Raw genomic sequence first — 22,189 nt, 5'->3', positions numbered from 1 at the left:
TTTGCCTTGTACATCTATCACACCTGCACTGTGACAATGTAATTTTTATCTCTGGTTGTTTATTTCTCAGATGGAACTACTTGTAAATTCCAAGAAGAATATACCTCCCGTGCATGTGACAGAACCAGCACAAGGCGATTAATCTGCCCTTTGAGGAGCAGCAGGCGGGAGGGGGCCAAGTGTCTTGAGCACGTGGGGGTTGGCGGTGGGGAGGGGGGAAGAAGCCAGGCGTGCAGCGGAACGAGGGGGGGGGGTGTCCTCCGTGCAGCGGCTGGGCTGAAAGGAGGCATCAGTAGGCAGCAGGCCAGGTGGGGCAAGGGGCCTCTCCGGAGGCCCTCTCGGCCCTACGGCTACTGAAGCGTAGCCGTTTCCCTGGTTTTTCATTCGACGCTGAGCTGCAGTCCCAGCTTGAATAAGGCATGAAAGATACCCCTAGGCGCCCCTGAACAACCTCTGATGCCCCTGGGACGCCCCTTCGTGCTGTGTCTGCCTCATCGCTGTATCTTTATGCGTGCCGCCGGAATTCCAAGGATATGCTTTTTGCAATTCAAGGTCAAACAAGAGATCCTGAATGCCGGTGGCCCAGCTGTAATTCTGGGCCACTGGAACAGCCTCCAGTTTTTGTGCTGGTGGCAAGCGCTTATTGGATCCCCGTTCCCCTCTAGGTGGGCATACTGCCGTAGGAGGGGGTTATTTTTACCACCAGGTGGGCATATTTTATTGTATTTTTTAATAGGGCTTTTATCGGGGCGGGGAGGGGGGTTTGTATTGGAACCTGTTTTTGTAACCTGCCATGAGCCGGTTCGCCGGGAGTGGCCGCCAAAAAATCCAATTAATAAATAATAAATAATCTGTTCCACTTAATATTTCTGGCAAGGGCTTGGAGGAGGAGCTGGTCTCATGGCTTAAGTGCCACTCAGCGCTTAACACCCACTCAGGGCGGCTGTCCCGCCCCTGAGTGCCTCCTCCTCCAACCGACTTGCCTGTCTGTCCAGCGGCCAGCCAATCGCCTTCTGTCCCCCACCCCTAACCACTGGTTCCTCCTTCCACTTCCCTCCAAGACTCAGAGGTTGCAGACGGTGAATTCCCTTCCAGGCCTCCAGCCTGCCGCCTTTCCAGGTCCTGGAGGGAGGGAGGGGCTATCCACAGAGTTCTTCTACACACACACCCCAGTCTAGCACCCGTTGTATTCCTGAATGCTTGGTCCCTAGTAATAATAATATTGTTTTAAAATGTTGCTAGCTGCTGCAAGGAAAGAAGGGAGGGAGGGAGGCCTCATCCTGGCTCGGAGGTTGAAGAGGGCTTGATTGTGCCCAGGATCAAGGCATGTCATGTAAGGATCCGGCCTCTATTAGGACATAAAGGGACGATCCTCAGGCAACACCCAAGGCCAAGGAAAAGTATGATCTGGCACAGTGTAGAAATTTGTTCAGTCTAAGCAATTTACAAAAGGGTTACGGAGAACCAGTGTGGCTTAGTGCTTAGAGCAGAGATTCCCAATAAGGGGTCTGTGGGCTCTGGGGGTCCGCAGGAGTTCTGAAGGGGATCTACTCTGAAATGACATGGTATGTTAGGGGGGGGGTCCAGTATCTTCTCACCTCTTCTTTCCAGTCTACATGAGGCAGAACCACCACAGAACCACCACAGTAGAAGTAAAGGCACGGGGAGGGAGCAAAAGGAAGGGGGCGTGGCCAGCTGGGGGCGTGGCCAGCTGACATAACATCCAGGACTCCTTGAGGTCTGAAAAATTATTTCAGGGGCTCCTCAGTGGTCAAAAGGTTGAGAAGGGCTGGGTTAGTGGGTAGTAACCCAGCCTTCAGCGCTAGAAGGCTCAAGTTTGAATCCGCCAATCTGCCATGGAAGCACGTTGAATGACCTTGGGCCAGTTCCTTCTCAGTTACAGAAGGATAAAAAAGAGGGGTGGACAATGAACTTGTAAACTGCTTTGAGTCCCAGTTGGGGGAGAGAAGCAGGGTATAAATATCTAAAGCAGAGGCTTTGCCAACTCCTTTCCTGGCAGCCACCAAGAGCTTTTAGGAAGTGAACAGGACCAGGTGCCCCTCTCCCACCCCCCCAAACAGGGCTTCTAATTAGCTGTGCAGATTAAAAGGTATCCTGCTAAACAGAGATTCTGCCTGAAATGTTGAAGCATTACCATTGGACTTGTGCATCATCTTGATCCCTGACATTCTGTGGTCGGTTCTGTCTGCTGCAGCTGCCATTGTAGCCCTTCTGCCCATCATCTTTTGTACACATTCCAAAGGTGCCTGCAGGCTCAAAAGCAGGCGTTGTCAAATTGCGGCTCTCCAGATGTCCATGGACTACCATTCCCATGAGCCCCTGCCAGCTGGCAGGGGCTCATGGGAATTGTAGTCCATGGACATCTGGAGGGCCGCAGTTTGACTACCCCTGCTCAAAAGAGTTGGGGAGCTCTGGCCCGAATCCATAAAACATTTCTACCCTTCCTGAGGTTCTGAGGTTCTAAGCAAGTTACTAACATGTCCAAAATAGCATCTGAACAGCCAGGTCTGTCCGTCCCTCCCTCCCCGCCCCCCCCAGTTCACAAGCAGCACCTTCTCTTGCGCTGTTCTCCGAGCAGATTTGGTTTACATAATTTATTTGCATCTGTGCTCCATTTGCTGCTGGGCAGGGAGCAAAGCGGATGGGCCATTCCCTTGCCCTCCTTACAGATCGACCAGTGGTAAGAGAATGTCATTCTTCCCAGGTTGCAGGATGGGGGCCTGACCTAGGCCTCAGAGCCCATGGGATCCTGCACATTCCCAACTCGTGACCCTGGTCCGTGGCTCTGCTGCTGAGATGTCTCCAGGCCAATCCCCCCCCCCCACATACACACACACACACCACCACCCTTTGCCAGCATCTCTCTGCAGATAGAGGGGCTAGGCAGTGGCTGCTTTTCCGCACAGAGGCAAACTCAGGTGCAGGGAGGGGAGGGGGACTGGATTCTCTGCCTGACTCCGGTGTCCCCTCGGAAAACCAGGCCTCGGCTGCAACTATGCTCTGGCCTACTTTAGAAAAGCACGGCAGATACGGGGAAAAAAGGAGGTCGAGAGAATTTGCTACCCAGCTTGCAGAAGGCTGGAATTGATGGGTCACCCACCAGGCAAGACTTAGTGAATTTGCTGCCCTGAGATTGGAGGCAGGGGAGGGTGGCTACTGGCACAGACGGCCTTCACAGGGGAGGTGGCACATTCATGAGAGGGGGAAGCCCACTAGGGCTGTTAGCTTCCTGCCCACCTAGCCCCAAATGTGGGAGCCAAGCAGGATACCACCCCATACTGTGTTGTAGACCCCCTGCTTTGGTTTCTTCTGATCAAACAAGAACTGCCTCTCTTAACTTGGATGTTGCCCCCCCCACACACACACACACACACAGTGCAGCATCCAGTTGTATGCTGGCAGCGGGAGGAAACTGGGCAGGGAGGAGGCTACACCAGGGAAGGGAAGAGACTTCAGAACAGGGGTAGTCAAACTGCGGCCCTCCAGATGTCCATGGACTACAATTCCCAGGAGCCCCTGCCAGCGAATGCTGGCAGGGGCTCCTGGGAATTGTAGTCCATGGACATCTGGAGGGCCGCAGTTTGACTACCCCTGCTTCAGAACATTGTTGAAATTGGTTCAGGGACCTGCCACACAGCCCAATGGAACCTCCATGCACAGAGGCAGTGAAAAGCAGGGCATAAAAACCAACCCTTCTTCTTCTACTCCTTCCCATGGTGCTGTGAGCCAGAATCAGGGATGAAGACTACACATTCCAGGCTGGAGAAAAGCTTTTCTGCCCTGAGCATCGCCTATCCTTTGGCACCTCACCTGCTGGAGGGCCAAGGGCGGCCACAGCAGCAAGTTACCTCTGGATCCTCAGACTTCTTGGCCTGCCAGGAGGACAGCAGCTGGCCTTATCTGATAGCTGCTGGGGCCTGGGCTTGGAGCAGTGGCTTTGTGCATAGGAGGCCGAGCTCCTTCACCCGGCCCAGGGCCCCTTGGCATCTGCTTTGCAGGCCGAACCCTCGGAGGAACACAAACTCCCCTGGGGGACCAAGCAGCACGGAAGGTTCCCGTGGCAACCGTTGCCAAGGGCCTTCAAAGTGCTGTAGAGCCAGCATTTATCCCTGTCCCAAGTCCGCACACCTGCAGCTCCTTCCTCCAACAGGCTAGGTCAGAAGCCCAACCGTGTCAGAGCTGGGAAGTTAAGCAGCGCCAAACCACCTCTCCTGCCTTGAAACCCCGCTAGGACAGGGGTAGTCAACCTGTGGTCCTCCAGATGTCCAAGGACTACAATTCCCATGAGCCCCTGCCAGCGTTTGCTGGCAGGGGCTCATGGGAATTGTAGTCCATGGACATCTGGAGGACCACAGGTTGACTACCTCTGCTCTAGGAGGCTGCCCTAAGTCAGCTGTGACTTAGGGACACTTCCCACCCGCTCCCTGTCCCAGATCTTCCCGGATTTCTAAGCATTCAAATCCAGGTCAGGATCAGGCTGGTCGCTAGCAAACCTCCCCCCTCCGCCAAGCATTTCTTCCTGGCTGGAGTCCACCCTGCCTGGTCTCTCCCCTTCCAGTTCTCCTGGCCGCTCTCCGATTCCCCCCTGCAGGGAGTTCCGCGGGTTAACGCCGCGCTCTGCAGGAAGCTCTCGGGCCGACGAGGCTGCGAGCAGAGTTTGGGGCGGGCGTGGAAGGAAGGCAGACGCCCCTCGCTCTCACCTCTTTCTTCTTTCGGCACAAACAGCTCCGGTTGCTTTTGTGTTGGCTGCTAATTCATGGGGCGAGAAAAGGGAGCGGCAGTGGCGCAGCGCGCCGTCGGGGGACCGGGCGGGGTCGGGCCTGGGCCCGCAGTGCCGCCCTCCCTGCCTCCCTCTCTCTCCCTCCGCGCTGCTCGGCCGGGGACGGGGAAATTGCCTGGCGGAGGCCGGGCGCGGCGGGGAGGAGAAGCCTCTTGGGCCGCCTAATTGAGCCGCCGCCGCTCGGCTTTTTCCCGGCCGGAGAGGTGGGCTGGCGAGATTGCCGTCGCCTCTTAATGGCTTGCTGGATCCCGGGCGGGGGGCGGCGGCTGGAGGGAGAAACGGCGCCCCCAAATTGGCTGGCGATTGAACAGACCGTCGCGTGGAGGTGGGAGGCAGGGGGGCCCAGCGATTGGGGGGGAGGGGAGGGGAGGGGGCGCGCAAGGAGTTCCCTGGCTGAACAGATAAGGGAAGAAGAAAGGCGTAGAGGTCCCCTGCACACGGAACACAGGGAGCTGCCTTATGACCAACCATCCAGGGCTTAATCTGCACACGTGGCTGGATGCACATTCCATGGGCTTTTGCATCGGGATTTTCAGAAAATCTACTTCCAACGTGCATGAAAGGGAGCTGAAGGGGACCTCTAGTCTGGACTGTCTGCTCAGATGGGCAGCGGCTCTCCAGGGGCTTAGATAGAAAACATTTTCATCGCCTGCAACCTGCTCCTTCTAGCTCAGGGGTGGCCGCACTGTGGCTCTCCAGAGGTCCATGGAGTACTATCCCCATGAGCCCCTGCCAGCACCATGGTCCTCTGGAGAGCCACAGTGGGGCCACCCCTGTATCTAGCTAGAGGTTGCAAGATTCGAACCCTGGGCCTGTGACATGCAAATGTGGAGCTTCTTCCACTGAACTGAGGCCCCTTCTCTGTCCTTGGAGGGGTTGGATCAGTCCTGTTGTTGACCCTTCCGCCTTCTGACGGCCGGGGAATGATTTTCGTAGGCACGGCTTCGTCAGATCCTTTAGTCTAGGCGGGAGCCCCCTGCAGTGGGAAGGCTCAGCAGAAGTCCCTGGGGCTTCCACAAGGATCGACACTAACATAGGTGGGGGGTGGGGCAGCCACCGACCCCCAGAAGCTGCCAACCTCCAGGTGTGGCCTGGTGATTTCTCTGGATTGCAAGGGATGGTCTCCAGTCTGCATCGATCAGCTCTCTTGGAGAAATTGGCTGCCTCGGGAGTGGAGGAAATTACCCCCACTAAGGCCCTGCCGTTTCACAGACATAAAAGTGGCCAAGAATCCTGAGTGCCTGAGCCAGGAAGCCGAGGGAGTGATCCCTCCGCTGCAGCTGCTGCAGCTTCTCTTTGCAATCAATGCATCGTTGGTGGGCATGGTGCCCGGCCTGTCCGTCCCGAGGGCAGTTGCAGCGCAGACGGTGGGCTGCCAAATCTCTCCACCAGCAGCGCTTTCCCTGCGCAGGCTTGAGGCCTACTTGACCCCGGTAGAACTTATCTTCTTGCTAGGCTAGATTTCCAATGGCAGGGAGCAGGTGGAATCAGCCCTACAGGTTTAAGAATTCCCATGGGAACGAGGACAGGGGGGCTGGGGACAGCAGTTGGCTGCCTGGCTTCACACCAGGGACCAGTTTTGGTGTGGGCTGGTTACCCCCCTTGAGCCCCTTGATAACTTCAGGTGGGGAAATTCCTGGGGGTTTTGGAATTAAGCCTGAGAGCTGGGGAGGGGAGAGACCGCAGTGGGGAATAGATCTCTCTGAAGGGTTGCCAGCTCTGAGATGGGAAATACTTGGAGAATTGGGGCTGGTGGGGGCGAAACCTGGGAAGGGCAGAGTAGGGGGAGGGGAGCAAGATCTAATACCATAGAATTCACCCTTCAGCACACCGATTTTTTTTTAGGGGAACTAATCTGAGTTGTCCATAAAGCAATTGCAAAAGCAGATTCCAGGTGCGACCCGGAGGTTAGCAAGCACGTGTGTCGCCAACCTCCAGCAGCCACCTGGAGACCAGCTGTCATTCCAGGAGATCTCCAGGTCCCACCAGGCAGCTTTGGCACTCCTCTTTCCCCCTCCCCAGCGGAGGGAGAGGCCCACTCTCCAGGGCTGCCGGCCACGGCCTCTCCCTCTGCGCCCGACTCCATTAAGAGTGAAGGCAGTCTGTCTGGACGGAGGCAAAGGGTCTGGTGGAGCCGGCTCCCCCACAGAACTGCCTGGCAAGGCTCAGTGATTGGATTATGGGCCCGTAATGGGCCTCCCCGCCTGGCTGCGCAGAGGCGCTGCTGTGGGTTGGGACCACGCTGAGTGGAGCTGTCGGGGCCTGAACGTGCTCCTGTAATTGAATCCGTAGCAGGTCGGCTGAGATCTCCAGCCGCCTGTGGGTCTTGTGCTTAGCGGGTAGAGTTGTGAGCAGTCCAGTCGCTGCAGCAAAACAAAGGGGCTTGGGTGGGTGTGGGCGTGAGTGTGGGTGTGGAATTTAGGAAGCTCCTTGTGGATAGGACTGCCAACCTCCCAGTGGGCAAAGGCCAAAAAGAGAGGAGTGTACAATAGAAAGTCCACATCAAAAAAAGCAAACCAGAATATCTGGAATCTACGCTAGTGTCATAGTTAGAGCCTCTTTTGGCGCAGGGTGGTAAGGCAGCCGACATTCTGCCTGAAAGCTCTGACCATGAGGCTGGGAATTCGATCCCAGCAGCCGGCTCAAGGTTGACTCAGCCTTCCATCCTTCCAAGGTTGGTAAAATGAGTACCCAGCTTGCTGGGGGGTAAACGGTAATGACTGGGGAAGGCACTGGCAAACCACCCCGTATTGAGTCTGCCAAGAAAATGCTAGAGGGCGTCACCCCAAGGGTCAGACATGACCCGGTGCTTGCACAGGGGATACCTCTACCTTATCATCATAGAATTATAGTGACTTTGATCGTGTACGTCAGATTCCAGATATTCTGGTTTCCTTTTCTGATGTGAACCTCCAGGTGTGAACCTCCAGGTGTGGCCTGGAGTCCTGGAATTACAGATGATCCCCTGGATGCGCTGCAAGAGTGTGAGATTATATCCGACTGAGGACCCCCCCCCCCCCCGTTCCTAAACCCCACCTTCCCCAAGCTCAGCTCCCCAAATCTCCAAGGATCTCGCAACCTGGAGGTGGCAACCCAATGGGCAAAGGAATCAGTGACGTAGCCATGCTAACAAAACTGTTTGCCCCACATCTGGGTCCTCAAGGGGTCCCAGCCAGGGCCTAATTAGTCCTGCCAAGGAATCTAGGCTCCCCGCTGGGATGCGGTTTCTGCGAAAAACTGGGTATGTCTGTTTGATGAAATATTGCCAGGAAAGATATCAGGAGCTTCCCAGGAACTGGCCTGGCCCCCTGATAAATCCCCCCATCTCTGACTGCAGCTGGCTTCTCACAAGAGGGGGGAGCAGTCGGTCGGATGCAGCGCACTGCCAGACAGACCCCAGGATGAAGCACAACGCTGGGTTCCTTCCATGACTGATTTCACTTTGGCCTTTATATCCTGCTTTTCTCCCTGCTGGACACTTGACCGGCTCTGGGAAGGGTGTGGGCAGATGCCGTAGGGCCCCCGGGCACCCTGTTGGGGACTGCTGCCATAGATGGTGGTTTCTTATGGGAAGGGAGGACGACTGTGGTGGAGCAGGGCTTGGCATGTAGAAGGTTCTGTGGGAAAGGTCTCCTCTGGGATCCCTGGAAAGCCACTGCGAGGCAAAGGAGCTCAACGGACCACCATTGGTGGTCCAGAGGAGGTCCTTCAGATGTTTTCGGCCTTTCTCGGGTTTTTTTACTATTGAGAAACCCCTGAAACATTCTTCAGGTTTCAAGAAGAAGAAGAGTTGGTTCTTACATGCCGCTTTTCTCTACCCGAAGGAGTCTCAAAGCGGCTTACAGTCGCCTTCCCTTTCCTCTCCCCACAACAGACACCCTGTGAGGGAGGTGAGGCTGAGAGAGCCCTGATATCACTACTTGGTCAGAACAGTTTTATTAGTGCCGTGGTAAGCCCAAGGTCACCCTGTGGGGGAGTGCTGAATCGAACCTGGTATGCCAGATTAGAAGTCCACACTCCTGACCACTACACCAAGCTGGCTCTCAAGAACCCCCAGATGTGATGTGGTTGTGCAGAACAGGGTTGGGAAGCGGAGCTGAAGCCTGCACTATGTCAAGAGTGCTCAGTGCTCAGTGCCCTGCATAGATCTTGTCTGACTCTCCCCTCAGCTTCTCAAACACAGAAGGGAGCTCTGGGAGGTCCTCAGTACAGAACCAAGTTTCCGGATCAGGCTGCTTGCCTTTAGGGCTTCACCGAAGACCCTCTCAGAGGCCACCTTGGAGACCTCTACTGGGACATCTTGTTCCTCTCTCGGGAGGTTTGAAGGGGTGGCAAAAACAGGCTGTAGATGCAGTGCCAGGATCAAATCGCGGACGATTGCTCCAAAGTGGCTGTGCCGTTTTCTCCCTGGACGTGGATTGCCACGTCTCTGCGGCTCTTCTCCCCCCCTCCCCCCATGAATCATCTCTCCACGATGGCCGTCCCTGTCGTGGCTGTTGCTGGCTTTGATCTCGCGGACTTTCCATCCAGCATATTAAAAGTTGCAATTAGTAAAGTGTTCACGGCTGAGGCTGCTCAGTGGGAAGAGAGAGGCTCCAAATGAAAGCTGAAAGGTGGCTTCATGACACATTGGCAGCGTCTAGGCTTGCTGAGAGGAGCAACTTGCTGGCCGGGGTGGGGGAGGGACAGAGGGCAGAAGGACCCCAGTCTGTGGCCTTCATAGGAAAAGGGGGGGCAGGGAGACCTTGGAGGGCCCCTTGGCCCCATCCAAGAACAGTTCTGTTGAATGCCGGAGGAACTGGGCCAGAGAGTCTGGCTGGCCACTGTGTAAGATGGGATGCTGGACTGGACGGGCTATGGATCTGATCTGGCAGAGCTCTTCTTCTGGGAGTTCCTGGGCCAGGTGGGTCACTAGCTGGGTGACCTTGGGCCAGTTGTGGTTCTCTCAGATCTCTCTCGGCCTCACCTACCTCGCAGGGTGCCTGTTGTGGCGAGAGGAAGGGAAGGCTATTGTAAGTATTTGAAAGGTCACTTGGAGGAGGGCACGGAGTGGTTCCTGTTGTTGGCAGCAGAAGAGAAGACCCATAGAATGCTACTGGCTAGATATTGGGGGTGGGAATTTCAACTAGAAGACTTCTGCAGTGGAATGGGCTGCCTAATGAGGTGGTGAGCTCAAACCTCACTGGCTTTCTTCAAGTAGCAGATGGACAGATATTGATCATGGATGTTTTAGGCTGATCCTGCACTGAGCAGGGGGTTGGACTTGATGGCCTGTATGGCCCCTTCTCACTTGAGGATTCTGTGACTCTAGTTCTGCAGTGGAATGGGCTGCCTAAGGAGGTGGGGAGCTCCCCCTCACTGGCCGTCTTCAAGCAGTGGCTAGGCAAGGGGCTCATCCTGGATGCTTTAGGCTGATGCTTGAGTCTAGGACAAAATTGGAGTCCAGGGGCTCTTTTAAGACCAGCCAAGTTTGATTCAAGGTGTGAGCTTTCATGTGCATGGGCCCCTTCCTCAGCAACAATGAAATGGAAATCAGACTCCATATAGAAGGAGAGAGCAAATTAGTAAACAGCATCCTGGAAATATCCAATAAAGATGGAGTATTATGGAGCTTTTTAGCAGATTCAAGAGCCTTACTAGAACCACAAGCTAGGTTAATAAGGATATCAGACCATTGGGTTCAACTCGTTTGAGAAACACAAGAGGGGGCAAAACTTGGGCAAAACTTGGACAGTCTTGAAGTTGCCCCTTATTCCGCACACATAGGATAATGCACTTTCAATGCACTTTAGAAGTAGATTTTCCTGTTCCACACAGGAAAATCCAGCTGCCAAAGCATGTTGAAAGTGCATTATCCTCTGTGTGCGGAATGGGCTTTAAACTTCCTTCTGCTACTTCAGACCAACACAGCTACCAACCCCAAACTGTGGAGTCCAGGGCCTGTTTCAACCCACCCTGGCATTGATGGTGCCTGGGCTGATTAAAAGGTCTTGATAAGAGGACCCTCCCTGGGTGCTAAGCCAGTTTGGCTCTGCTCTCCCCCCCCCCTCCTTCCTCGCCATGCAAGTCAGGCTGCCTGAAGCCCCCCTTCAGCCAGCATCAGGTGGGATGAAAGGATTGGCTGTTGAGGAATTTCAAAGGCTTCTGCACCTCTAGAGAGCAGCACAGCTGCCTGGATTGGGCCATGCAGCCCCTTGGCTTTTAATTAGCCAAACCTCTCCTTTTGCCCTCTGCCAGAATTCCCTTTCCCTTGTTTTCCTTTCAGCACTTTTCAGTTCCCTTTAAACTGGTGGAAACGGCGTCTTGTGTGCAGCAGGAGTTGGAAAGTTATTGGGTGGGTGGGTGGGTGGGGAGGGATGGTGGGCCCTGAGGTACTTTCTGGAGGTCATTCGTTGTCCTTCTGCCAAGCCCTCCAGAAAGGGCAGCATCCAGCTGCCTTCTAGTGGCATCTCTCTCGTTTCCGCGATCCAACGTCTTTGCCGAGGTGCTTTCTGCACCCAGGTACTTCAACGAGACAGCCAAAGAAGCTACAATAGGAAGGAGCTATTCGGCAGCCTTGGGACTTGGGGAGCCTTAGTTACTATGGTGCCCACGCTGGGATGTGGAGTCATGCCTGCTTGTTTTCAACCACTGCAGAGATCCATCAGCAGCTGCCCAAAGCACTCTTTGGGAGTGGGAGATGGGGTGCAGGTGATGAATGAATGAATGAATGAATGAATGAATGAATGAATGAATGAATGAATGAATGAATGAATGAATGAATGAATGAATGAATGAATGAATGAATGAATGAATGAGGCACGGATCGTGGGTTTGCAGGCAATTGATATCCCCCCTCCCCTCTGCATCAGCATTCCCAGGGAGCATCTTGGCATCTGTGGGCTGGTGGGAAGCCATGGCTATTCTGCACAATGCGTTTTTGGTATTGGGTGCCCCCAACAGGATCTGCAGCAGGGAGATGGTAGGGAGGCTGCGGAGGGCAGCTCAGGAGTGAGAAAAGTAGCCTAGTCACCTGACCTCTTCTGGGAATCTGGGGCTCTGGTGTAAGCGGGAGGCGCCATCTCAGAGGAAAGCAGAGGTGACGCTGCTCTTTGAACCTTGCCCAACACAGCTGGCAAGGCCAGCACTGGACACCTACACAGCCCTTCCTTGTGCCATCAAGTCACAGAGGACTTCTGGTGACCCCACTGGGTTTTCCAGGCAAGAAGTGGACAGAGGCGGTTTGCCATTGCCTGCCTCGGCGTACCAACCCTCGTCTTCCTCAGTGGTCTCCCATCCAAATCAGGGCCCACCCTGCTTCTGAGATCTAATGCAGGGGTAGTCAAACTGCGGCCCTCCAGATGTCCATGGACTACAATTCCCAGGAGCCCCCTGCCAGCATTCGCTGGCAGGGGGCTCCTGGGAATTGTAGTCCATGGACATCTGGAGGGCCGCAGTTTGACTATCCCTGATCAGGCCAGCCTGGAGACTGTAAAGCTCAGGGTAGAAACCAAGGCTTGAGGAGTGAGCGAGGCCCTTCCAATTGTGATCCTGGACAGGTGTCAGAAGCATGCGTGCTGATGGAACTAGCTACAGAAGAAGTGTTTCTTTTTGCACCCCGTTTTTCTCTCCCCAAAGGACTCCCAAAGAGGCTTTCATTCACCTTCCCTTCCTCTTCCCACAACAGATACCCTGTGAGGTAGGTGGGGCTGAGAGAGCTCTGTGGGAACTGCTCAAACTGGACTGCGACTAGCCTAAAGTTACCCAGCGGTGGAGGGGTGGGGTATCAAACTCAGCTCTCCAGATTAGAGGCTGCTGCCCTTAACCACTACACCAAACTGGACCGAGAAACATAATAACAATAAGGACAGCGACTTTATTTTTAAAGCAGAAGGAGCAGCCTGGCTACCTGAATGAGGGGACAGAGAGGCCTGATTGGAAACCAGGTGGCAAGGCCACATGGGCGGGGTCAGGGTGGGTGGAAGCCTGGGCCAGAGCATGGCAGAACAAGGGAAATGAGTATTGGTCTAGGGGAGATCCTGAGCATTTCTCCCCAATCCTATGAAGTCCTCATGCTGGTTGACAAGCTGTCGTTTCTGGCAGGACTTCAGGTGCCGTCCCTTGGTGACTGCGCTTCAGAGGGACGAGATTCCGAACTGATTAACATGCAGCAGCCAAAATGGTTTTTCCCCTGCCGAAGAGAGAAGGCTACCAGCTACCCTTTTCTAGGTCATCAGGCGCGATGTTCCCTGACGTGAGACAACCTTGAACACGTCTGAATATTAGATACGGCCTTCTCCCAGTTCAGGCTGCCGGTCCGTCCAGCTCACTGCTAGGCCGGGAAAGGGGCTTTCAAATAGCCCCGTTAGTTGAATCCCTTGAAGAGCTCCGCTCTGCACACAAAGCAGAAAAATCTCCCCCTCCCTCTGAGCTCTGCAAGCTCCCCAGAAACGCAGGACTCTTCTCTGGGGGGGGAGGGAAGCAAAGCTGTTCGGCGGCTGACCCAAGCTCAGAAAGGACTACAAAGCCATCCTTTGGAGTTGGTCCCAGCTTGGGCGCGACCGCCCCTCCAAGGGACCCTGTCCGGAGTTTGGCTTCAAACGGGACTAATGGGAAGAAATGACCACAATTAACCCCATCCCCACCCGCACCAGTGGCCACACACCTGCCGCAGAGGGCAGCTGCCTGCCTTTCCCTCCTTCATTTGTCTGGCTCCGACGCAAGGCCCCATGGGGAGGTTCCAGGCCCGGCTGCAATGAAAGATAAAGCTGGAATTTTGGTCGGCGCTATTGATTTTCCTTATTATTACAGTGCAAAATTTATGGCTGGCTTTAAAACAGCAATAAGGGGCGAGCTGAAGGAGGGGGGCTTCCAGATGACCTTGAAAACGTTCCCTTCAACAACACCCCCCCAGTAACATCTGGCAGCAGGCTGAGACCCAGTGGCAGGGTGTGTGTGTGTGTGTGGGGGGGGGATGCGGGACTGCTCCTGGCCCCTCCACATCGCTGCCAGAACCAAAGAGAAACTTGTAGGCTTGTTGAAGGAGAGCAAGGCAGGGTCCAGCCGGGGCTGCTGGTCTCTTTGTGATCTACAGTGGCTTCTGCTGTTGGCACAGGGTTGCCCACAGAGCCCGACCCAAGGAGGGGGCATTAAGGCTGCTGCTGCTGGGGAAGGAAGCCCCATTGCAGTCTCTGATACCCCAGGAAGCCGTCCCCTTTGAGCGCCATTGTCGGCCTTATAAATGGGCATGAGACAGAGGGAGGTAGTAGTGACGTGTTTGGGAGTCCCAGGTTCAAGTTCCTCCATCTGGCATGAGGCTGGGAGGACCGTGAGCCCATCATACCTCTTCTTGGTCTCTCCTACCGCTCAGGGTGGTTGTGAGCATCAAACGGCAGAGAGGACCACCTGGAACTACTCTGAAGGAATGAGGGGTAGCCATGCACATGTTAGAGTGGCCTTGCTCAGCGTTTTTTTACCATTGAGAAACCCATGAAACATTCTTCAAGCTTTGAGAAACCCCAGAAGTGACATGATGGTGCAGAATGTGGTTGGGAAGCATGGGTGTGTATGCATCCACCCAGGGCCCCTCCACTTCCAGGGACCAGCACTGGCCATTTTGGGAGGGGGTAATGGGTCGACAGAACCATGTATGGTTGTATATAGCTTGGTGAAGTGGTGAGGAGTGTGGACTTCTAATCTGGCAAGCTGGGTTGGATTCCCCGCTCCCTCACATGCAGCCAGCAGAGTGACCTTGGGCTCGCCACAGCACTGAAAGAGCTGATCTGACTGAGCAGTAATCTCAGGGCTCTCTCAGCCTCACCCACCTCACAGGGTGTCTGTTGTGGGGAGAGGAAAGGGAAGGCGACTGTAAGCCACTTTGAGACTCCTTCGAGTAGAGAAAAGCGGCATGTAAGAACCAACTCTTCTTCTTCTTAATATCATCCAAACAAATGTCAATAATTAAATAATAATAATTAACTTCCACCATTCAAGAAAACCTTCTAGGGCTTTCAACCCCCCCCCCCCAGGGTTTCACAAAACTCTGCTTGAGAAAGCCTGAGTTAAAGAAAATATTGGCCTACCCTTCAGAACTGTTGTGTGGGAGGCCTGAAATCGTGAACAAGACGCTGTTTAGCAGCAGTTTGAGTTCAGCGGCACTTTTAAGACCAATGAAGTTTTCATGAAGTTGTTTGTAACAGTCACGATCCGTGTTTATGGGTGAAAGGGATCTCACAGAGTCCCCATTTCCGCTGTTGCTCTGGGAGGGGCAAGAAGGGATGTAGAGGCCCCCTCCTGGACCACAGCCACTCAACTCCTCCTCTGCCTCCCCCATCCCTTCACCAAGCATTACTCAAGTGTGTCCCGGATTACCTCCCTGGCCTCGAGGAGAACTAGGCTGCAAGCAAGCAAGGGAGCATTCAGCGTTTTGCCCTTAGACTCAAAGGCTATCACTTTGTGGCTCTAAACCCCAGGAAGCCTCTCTGTCCCCCCAGCCAGCCCCATACAAATGCAAAGAAGTGAGCTGGAATTTGTATCTGTGCATCAAAGCAGTAAAGACAAACAGCAGGAATCCCTTGTAGGAGTGACCTTTCTGAGGCGCAGTGGGGGAAATCTGTGGCCAGCTGAGGACATCAGGGCACCGCTGCTCCAAGGCCAATTTAATCTTGCTTGCGCGGACGCAGCTTGCACAGAAACCACCGTGAAGGAAGCAGCAGCAGCCACGGAGCGAGCAGCAGCTGGCTAGTGTCACATTTCTGGTTTTCCTTGAGCCCATTTGATTGCTTCCTGTTCCTGGCACAGGGGCTGCTTGGAAGCTTCGGTGCTGCTATGCTGCCTGGCCTGCTGCCCTCACTAAGCCTCGAAGGAGGGCTTTTCGTCTGTGATCTGGAAGACATGACTGATTATTCCATGCAGGAAAGAAAGAGTTTCCTAATTTAACAATGAAGTCATATCAGTCCAGTGGGGCTCTCTCCTAATTTAGTGATTGCGTGGCCTCCTTTCACAGCTGAAATTTCACAGCCGCGCTGCAATCCTTCCCACCTTAGAGCATTCCTATTCCCCCCCCCCAATGTTTTCACGGACAATCTGGGGAAGGCCTGGGGTTTAGTGTGCATTCCCGTTCTACACGCATGCTTTGGTGTGGTGGGAAATGCCGTCAAGTCACAGCTGACTTACAATAATGTTTTCAAGGCAAGAGATGTTTGGAGGAAGTTTGCCACAGCCTGCCTCTGTGTCATGCCCCTGGTGTTCCTTACAGGTCTCCCATCCAAGCACGCGATAGGGCCAGCCCTGCTTAGCTGCCCAGATCTGATGAGATGAACTATCCCAGGTAGTGCTAGTTTAGGGGACGCTTTATGTGTGTGTTTTCTTAATTTCTCCTTACTTTACCATCATCCCCAACAGGATTCCAGTATGGCTTAAGCCCCTCTCCTCCATTTTATCTTTACAACATCCCTGTGAGGTAGGCTAGGCCAAGAGAGCATGAAAGCTAGCTTTCATGGCATGACAAGGGATTCAAACCTGGGTCTCCCCCACTGGATGTTCACTTGCAGGTTTACTTCACTTATATTCTGCCTTTCTCCCCACTGAGTGTCCAAAGTGGCTTACAAGGGTCTCCTTTCCTCCATTTTACTCTCCCAACAACTTCACAGTGTAGAGGAGGCTGAGAAAGATAGGCCCCAGGCACCTGGGCGTAGCCACGGTTTGGCACGGTGTGTGGGACCAGAGGGGCCATTGGCCTGATCCAACATGGCTTCTCTTATGTCTGGGCTGGTGAAGTTCTGTATTCTTGGTGCTTGGAGGGCAACAGTGGGAGAGCTTCTGGAGTTCTGGCCACTGTGTGACAGACTGGACTGGACTGGATGGGCCATTGATCAGATCCAACATGGTTTCTCTTATGTCATTTGTAGGGAGGGCCTCTCTGATCATAGAGGCTCTAACCACTAGACCCTTGATAGCTCTACCTTCAAAGAAGAGCTGGTTTGTATTCTCCACTTTTCACCACCCAAAGGAGCCCCATAGCAGCTTACAGACACCTTTCCCCTCCTCTCCCCACAGCAGACTCCCTGGGAGGTCAGTGGGGCTAAGAGAGCTCTAAGCGAACTCTGCAAGAACAGCTCTAAGACAACTATGACTGGCCCAAGGTCACCCAGCTGGCTGCATGCAGCGGTGTGGGGGAATCAAACCCAGTTCTTCAGATTAGAGTTGGCTGCTCTTCAGCAGTACCCCATGCCGGGGAACAGGGCTGGTGATTTCCCTGCAAATTCTCCCTAGCAACCTTCTCATCTCAGGGCTATTGCCTTTCCCCCCAGGAAGGTCTGCTTCTCCTCTCCGCACATGCCAATAGCACCAACGAGAGGCTGGTGGATCCCCCCCCCCACTAGCCCCCAACATTTGAGGGGTCACCACTGGCTCTGACGCCCAAGCTACCCAGTCCCCTGGCACCAAGGTGCAAGTCTGGCTCTGCAGGACCCCCGGGGCGTGGGCAGGCAGTGGGTGGGCGGGTGGGTGAGGCTGGGCGGGTGGTGGGTGGGCTGGCAACAGCTGTCCGTCTCTGCCAGAGGCCCCTTCCCGGCAGCTGCGTCCTGCCTCCAGTTATTTCTGGGCCGCTGGGACAGAGGCTGCGTTCCGGGCCAGCGGCACCAGCTGCTCGGCGCTCCCGGCCCAGGGCCCCGCGGGAGACGGGCCAGCCCTGCAGTAAACAAGGCGGCCGGGCCCCGAGGGCCGAGGCCGCCCGCCCGGGAGCGCCGCGCTCGCCTCCAGCCCGGCGCTTTGACGACGGAGGGAGGAGCCCAGCCAGCCAGCCAGGCAAGCGGCCGGTCTTAGCGGGCGGGAGGGCGAGCGCCGCCGCCAGGCAGGCAGGCAGGCAGGCAGACAGAGGAGGCCAGCGCCAGACGGAGCCCCGCCGTCGAGCAAAGCCCGACTCAACTGCTTGGAGCGGCTACAAGGCGCCCAGACCTCCCTCGCCTGCCCACTCCCGCCCAAGGAGAGCCCGAGCGTCCAGTATATTTTGAGTCCCAGGTTCGAATCCCCCTCGCTCGATGTCTGCAGAGCAGTTGCGATTCCGGGGGATCTCCAGTCCCCACCAGGAGGCTGGCACCCCTGCTTCCCAGCAGTCCTTTCCTTTCTGGTAGCGTCTTTCTCACGCTGAGAAGCTGGCTTTCTTCCTTCAAGGCGGCAGGAGGCAGAGGCGTGTGCCTAGGCGGGTGAGGGCGATAGAGCTTGGCCGAAATCCCAGCAGGCACTCCAAGGCTCTGCAGACCTCGCGCGCCGTGGCCCTCGCCCGGGCATTCATCGTTCAGCGATCCGTAACTGGCAAAGGCGGGGTGAGGGGCGTGAGGAGGGGGTCGTGGCCTTCATCGCGGTCTCCGGGGGTGTCCCGCAGCCCTGCTCAAGCCCCAGCGGCCGGCTGCGGCAAGAGGGAGTTGCGGAGATGGGCATGGTGGCCGGGCTGGGGTGGGGGGTGGGGCTCCTCGACCTGGCTGGGGAGGCGAGGAGGAGCCAGGAGCGCCGAGGGGACGGGGAGGGACAAAGGGGCGGGGGGGGGGGGAACAGGCCTGTGGTGGCAGGTTCGAATCCTGACATATCCAGGGAAGGGGGCCTCGGGGGCCTTCCTCTGCCGAAAACCTCCAATTAACGCGTTGGAGCCGATGACTGGGGAAGCCCCCAGGAGCAGCTCCTGAGCGAGAAGGACCAGGGGTCCAGCTGAGCCGCAGAGCTCTGTGCCAGGACGCAGAAGGCCCCGTCCGGTTCCAAGGGGGAGCCGAGGGGGTGTTGAAGGAAGGCCTCTCCGCCGGAGACCTTGGAAAGCCGGCAGGGATTGAGGTCCCCCCCTCCGCCCCGCCCCCCGGACCTCCCGCAGGGCTAGGATCTGGGAGAGTCAGCTTGGACTGGCCAGGTGAAAATTCGGCCGGTCACAGAGTCTTGGCCTGGTCTACCTCACGGGGTTGTCGTGTGCCTAACACGAAGGAGGGGCCAAGCCACCCGAAGTCTCCACCGGGGGGGGGGGAGGGGGACGGGATGCCTGTTTCTTCTGGGCCCGGCGCGGGCACTGACCCTTTCTCTCTGCTCCGCTCTCAGGGGCTTGCCTGGGGCTCCTGCTGCTGCTGCTGCTGCTGGGGCTGGAGCTGCGCCGGGGCGGAGGCTGCCCGGTGGACTGCGTGTGCTACCCGTCGCCCATGACCGTCAGCTGCCAGTCGCACCACCTGCCGGCCATCCCGGAGGGCATCCCCGAGGACAGCGAGCGGGTCTTCCTGCAGAACAACCAGATCTCGGTGCTGCTGCGCGGCCACTTCAGCGCGGCGCTGGTGACGCTGTGGCTCTACTCCAACAACCTCACCTTCGTCGACCCGGCCGCCTTCCGGGGCTTCGTCCACCTGGAGGAGCTCGACCTGGGCGACAACCGCCAGCTGCGCGCCCTGGCGCCGGACACCTTCCAGGGGCTGACGCGCCTGCACGCGCTGCACCTGTACAAGTGCGGCCTGGCCTCCCTGCCCGGCGGGCTCTTCCGGGGCCTGTACAACCTGCAGTACCTCTACCTGCAGGACAACCAGCTGGGCTTCCTGCAGGAGGATCTCTTCGCCGACCTGGTCAACCTGAGCCACCTCTTCCTGCACGGCAATCAGCTGTGGAGCCTGCAGCAGAACACCTTCCGCGGCCTGGCCAACCTGGACCGCCTGTTGCTCCACCAGAACCGCCTGCAGAGCGTCCACCGGCGGGCCTTCCACGACCTGCGCCGCCTCACCACGCTCTTCCTCTTCAACAACAGCCTGGCCGAGCTGGCCGGCGAGGCGCTGGCCCCGCTGGGCGCCCTGGAGTACCTGCGCCTCAACGGCAACCCGTGGGACTGCGGCTGCCGCCTGCGCTCGCTCTGGGAGTGGCTGCGGCGCTTCCGCGGCTCCAGCTCCAGCGTGCCGTGCGAGTGGCCCGCCCGCAGCCGCGGCCTGGACCTCAAGGAGCTGCGCGCCGACGCCTTCTCCGGCTGCGCGCCCGCCGACTCCCTGGCGCAGAGCAAGGGCGCCCGCCTCCTGCCGCCGGCCGACCACGCCGCGCCCCCGCTGCTGCACGCCTCCGCCGAGCGGGGCAAGGGATCCCGCAAGGCCGCCAAGAACTGCCCCAAAGGCCGCAACCGGACCGCCAAGCCGGCCTCGCTGGGGCCCCGCAAGGCGGCCGACGGAGAGATGCAGGACCAGGAGACGCACAAGCTGGACTTCGAGCTCATGCCCGCCGCGCCCCCCAAGCAGAAGGGCAAGTGCCCGCGGACATCCCTCCTGCCCCCCAGCGGCGTCCAGCAGGCGGCGGGCGGCGGGTTGGGGAACGCCGGCGCCCGCGCTTCCGCGGCAGGCCTGCTGCTCTGGCTCGGGCTCTTGGCCTGCGTGGCCGTCGTCCGCTGAGCGTCTGCGCCCCCGGCTAGCGATCCCCGAGCCCCCGCGCCTCTTTCGCCCTCTGCCCGGGAGCCGGCCTGGCGCGGCCAGCGGGATCGGGACCCCGGAACTGCAGCGCACACAGATCCCTCCCACCCACCCACCCGCCCACCCGCCCACCCCTGGGTCAGGGATCGCAAGCCGGGGCGCGCTCGCAAGCAAGGGACGGCGAGGCCAGCCCGTGGACTGCTGCCAGCCGGGCCGGGGAAGGGGGGCGGGCCAGCGGGCATGGGGGCTGGCGCAGGGTACAGTACTGGGCGCAAGGACGCGGGGGCAAGCTTCTCGGCGCCTCCGGGCTTCGGAACTGGCTGGAGCTCTCTGGGAAGCCCCCGAACCTCTCAGGACTCCCCTTTTGCAGGACTGCTCAACCGAAGGCGCTCCAGGCCAAGGCGACGGGCTGGAATCGGGACCCTTTCCCCCCCAAAGTGGGGCTTCTCCGAGGCGCGCCTTGTTTGTAACGTCTGTGTTCACATAGCAAATAAAAGCAATGCACAGATTCTCTCTCTCTCCCCCCCCCCCAACACCGCCCCTGCTTGCCCTGCGGTCCAGAACCCAGCAGCAGACCGAAATCCTTTGGGGGCGGCCCCGGCTGGAAGCCAGCCCTGCCCGGACTCCCTCTGGCCAGAGGCCCTCTGCAGAACTCAGGCCAGAAAAAAAAAATGTGGGGAAGGGGGATTGGGGTTGTGCCTGTGAAGACCAAGGGGGTTGCCAGCTCTGGGTTGGGAAATACCTGGAGATTTTGGGGGTGGAGCCTGGGGAGGGTACAGGTTGGAGGGGGAGGGGCTGCAACAAGGTCTAATGCCCCCCAAGGCACCCATTTTTTTTCAGGGGAACTGCTCTTGGTTGCCTAGAGAGCAATTGTAAATCAGGTGTCTCCAGGTGTTCCCTGGGGGTTAGCAACCACGTAAGTCTGGAGATCAGCGAACACCCCGGGTGTTCTCCAGGCCTCACCAGGAAGCTTCAGCATTCCTCTTGCACTCCAGGCGGGGTCTGGGGAGGGGACGGTTATAAGCCACTGAGGCCACCCTCCAAAAGCAGCTATTTTATCCGGGAGAGCCGATCTTTCAGGGGCAGTCAACCTGTGGTCCTCCAGATGTCCACGGACTACAATTCCCATGAGCCCCTGCCAGCAAACGCTGGCAAGGGCTCATGGGAATTGTAGTCCATGGACATCTGGAGGACCACAGGTTGACTACCCCTGTGGAAATCTCCAGATGCCACCTGGAGGTTGGCAAGCCTAGCAGAGATACAAAACCAAAACGGGAACCCAAACCCAACCCAACTAGGCAAGTTAGGAAAGCCAAGGTTGAGCTACAAGGATAACTTTTAAACGCAAATATTTATCACAATAAAGTGCACAAGCTCAACATTAAAAACACAGACGAATCGCGGTATATAATTTCATAGCTACACATGGAACTGAGATCACACGCGTTTCGACCCTAACCCTCGATGGTCATTTTATAATGCACCAATCCATAAAAGTTTGGGGCTTACTGAGTGGTAAAGAAAATCTATACTTTTTTTTAAGGACCCGTGAGAATGCACTGCTGTGCAGAATTTCTTTACCACCCAGCAAGTCCCAAAATTTTTATTAACGTGTGCGCTTTAGTGCAATGATTATTTGCATTTTTAAATGCTCTCGAAAGGACCTCTCCCCCGGCTGGCGGGTCCCGGCCAGGAGATCCGAAGTTGGGAGCCAGGTCTTCCCAAGCAGGGCCCGAGACCATCTCGGCTTGCAGCTCTCTTCTCGCTGGGCTTTGCTTTCTCTCCCCCGCCCGCGCCTCATTGCGAGAGGCCCCCGTTACCGGGACCCCCCTCCCGCAGCCGGGGAGCGCGCCTCCGACCCCCGTCTGACCCCCAATTCCCCTGCCGCAGGAGCCCCGGGAGCCTCCCTGATATGGACCCCTCTTCCCTGGCCAGAATGCAAGGGTGGGGGGGTGGGGAGGCGGCGGCGTTGGGCGAGCTCCAAAAGCGAAGGGTCAGG

General features: G+C 57.0%; 1 protein-coding gene across 1 annotated transcript in view; it reads left to right on the top strand.

Moving 5' to 3' along the window:
* The window catches only part of RTN4RL1 (reticulon 4 receptor like 1), a 41,353-nt gene extending 20,654 nt beyond the window's left edge, over positions 1–20,699 (top strand). The window contains exon 2 of the mRNA XM_077312040.1: positions 18,860–20,699. Coding sequence (XP_077168155.1) covers positions 18,860–20,172 — 1,313 coding nt within the window. The 3' untranslated portion in view covers positions 20,173–20,699. The remainder of the gene's footprint in view (positions 1–18,859) is intronic.
* The last annotated feature ends 1,490 nt before the right edge of the window (positions 20,700–22,189 follow it).

The sequence above is a fragment of the Paroedura picta genome, chromosome 15 (genome assembly GCF_049243985.1).
Source record: "Paroedura picta isolate Pp20150507F chromosome 15, Ppicta_v3.0, whole genome shotgun sequence".
NCBI classification, from domain to species: domain Eukaryota; kingdom Metazoa; phylum Chordata; class Lepidosauria; order Squamata; family Gekkonidae; genus Paroedura; species Paroedura picta.
This window is presented reverse-complemented; position numbering and strand designations above follow the sequence as displayed.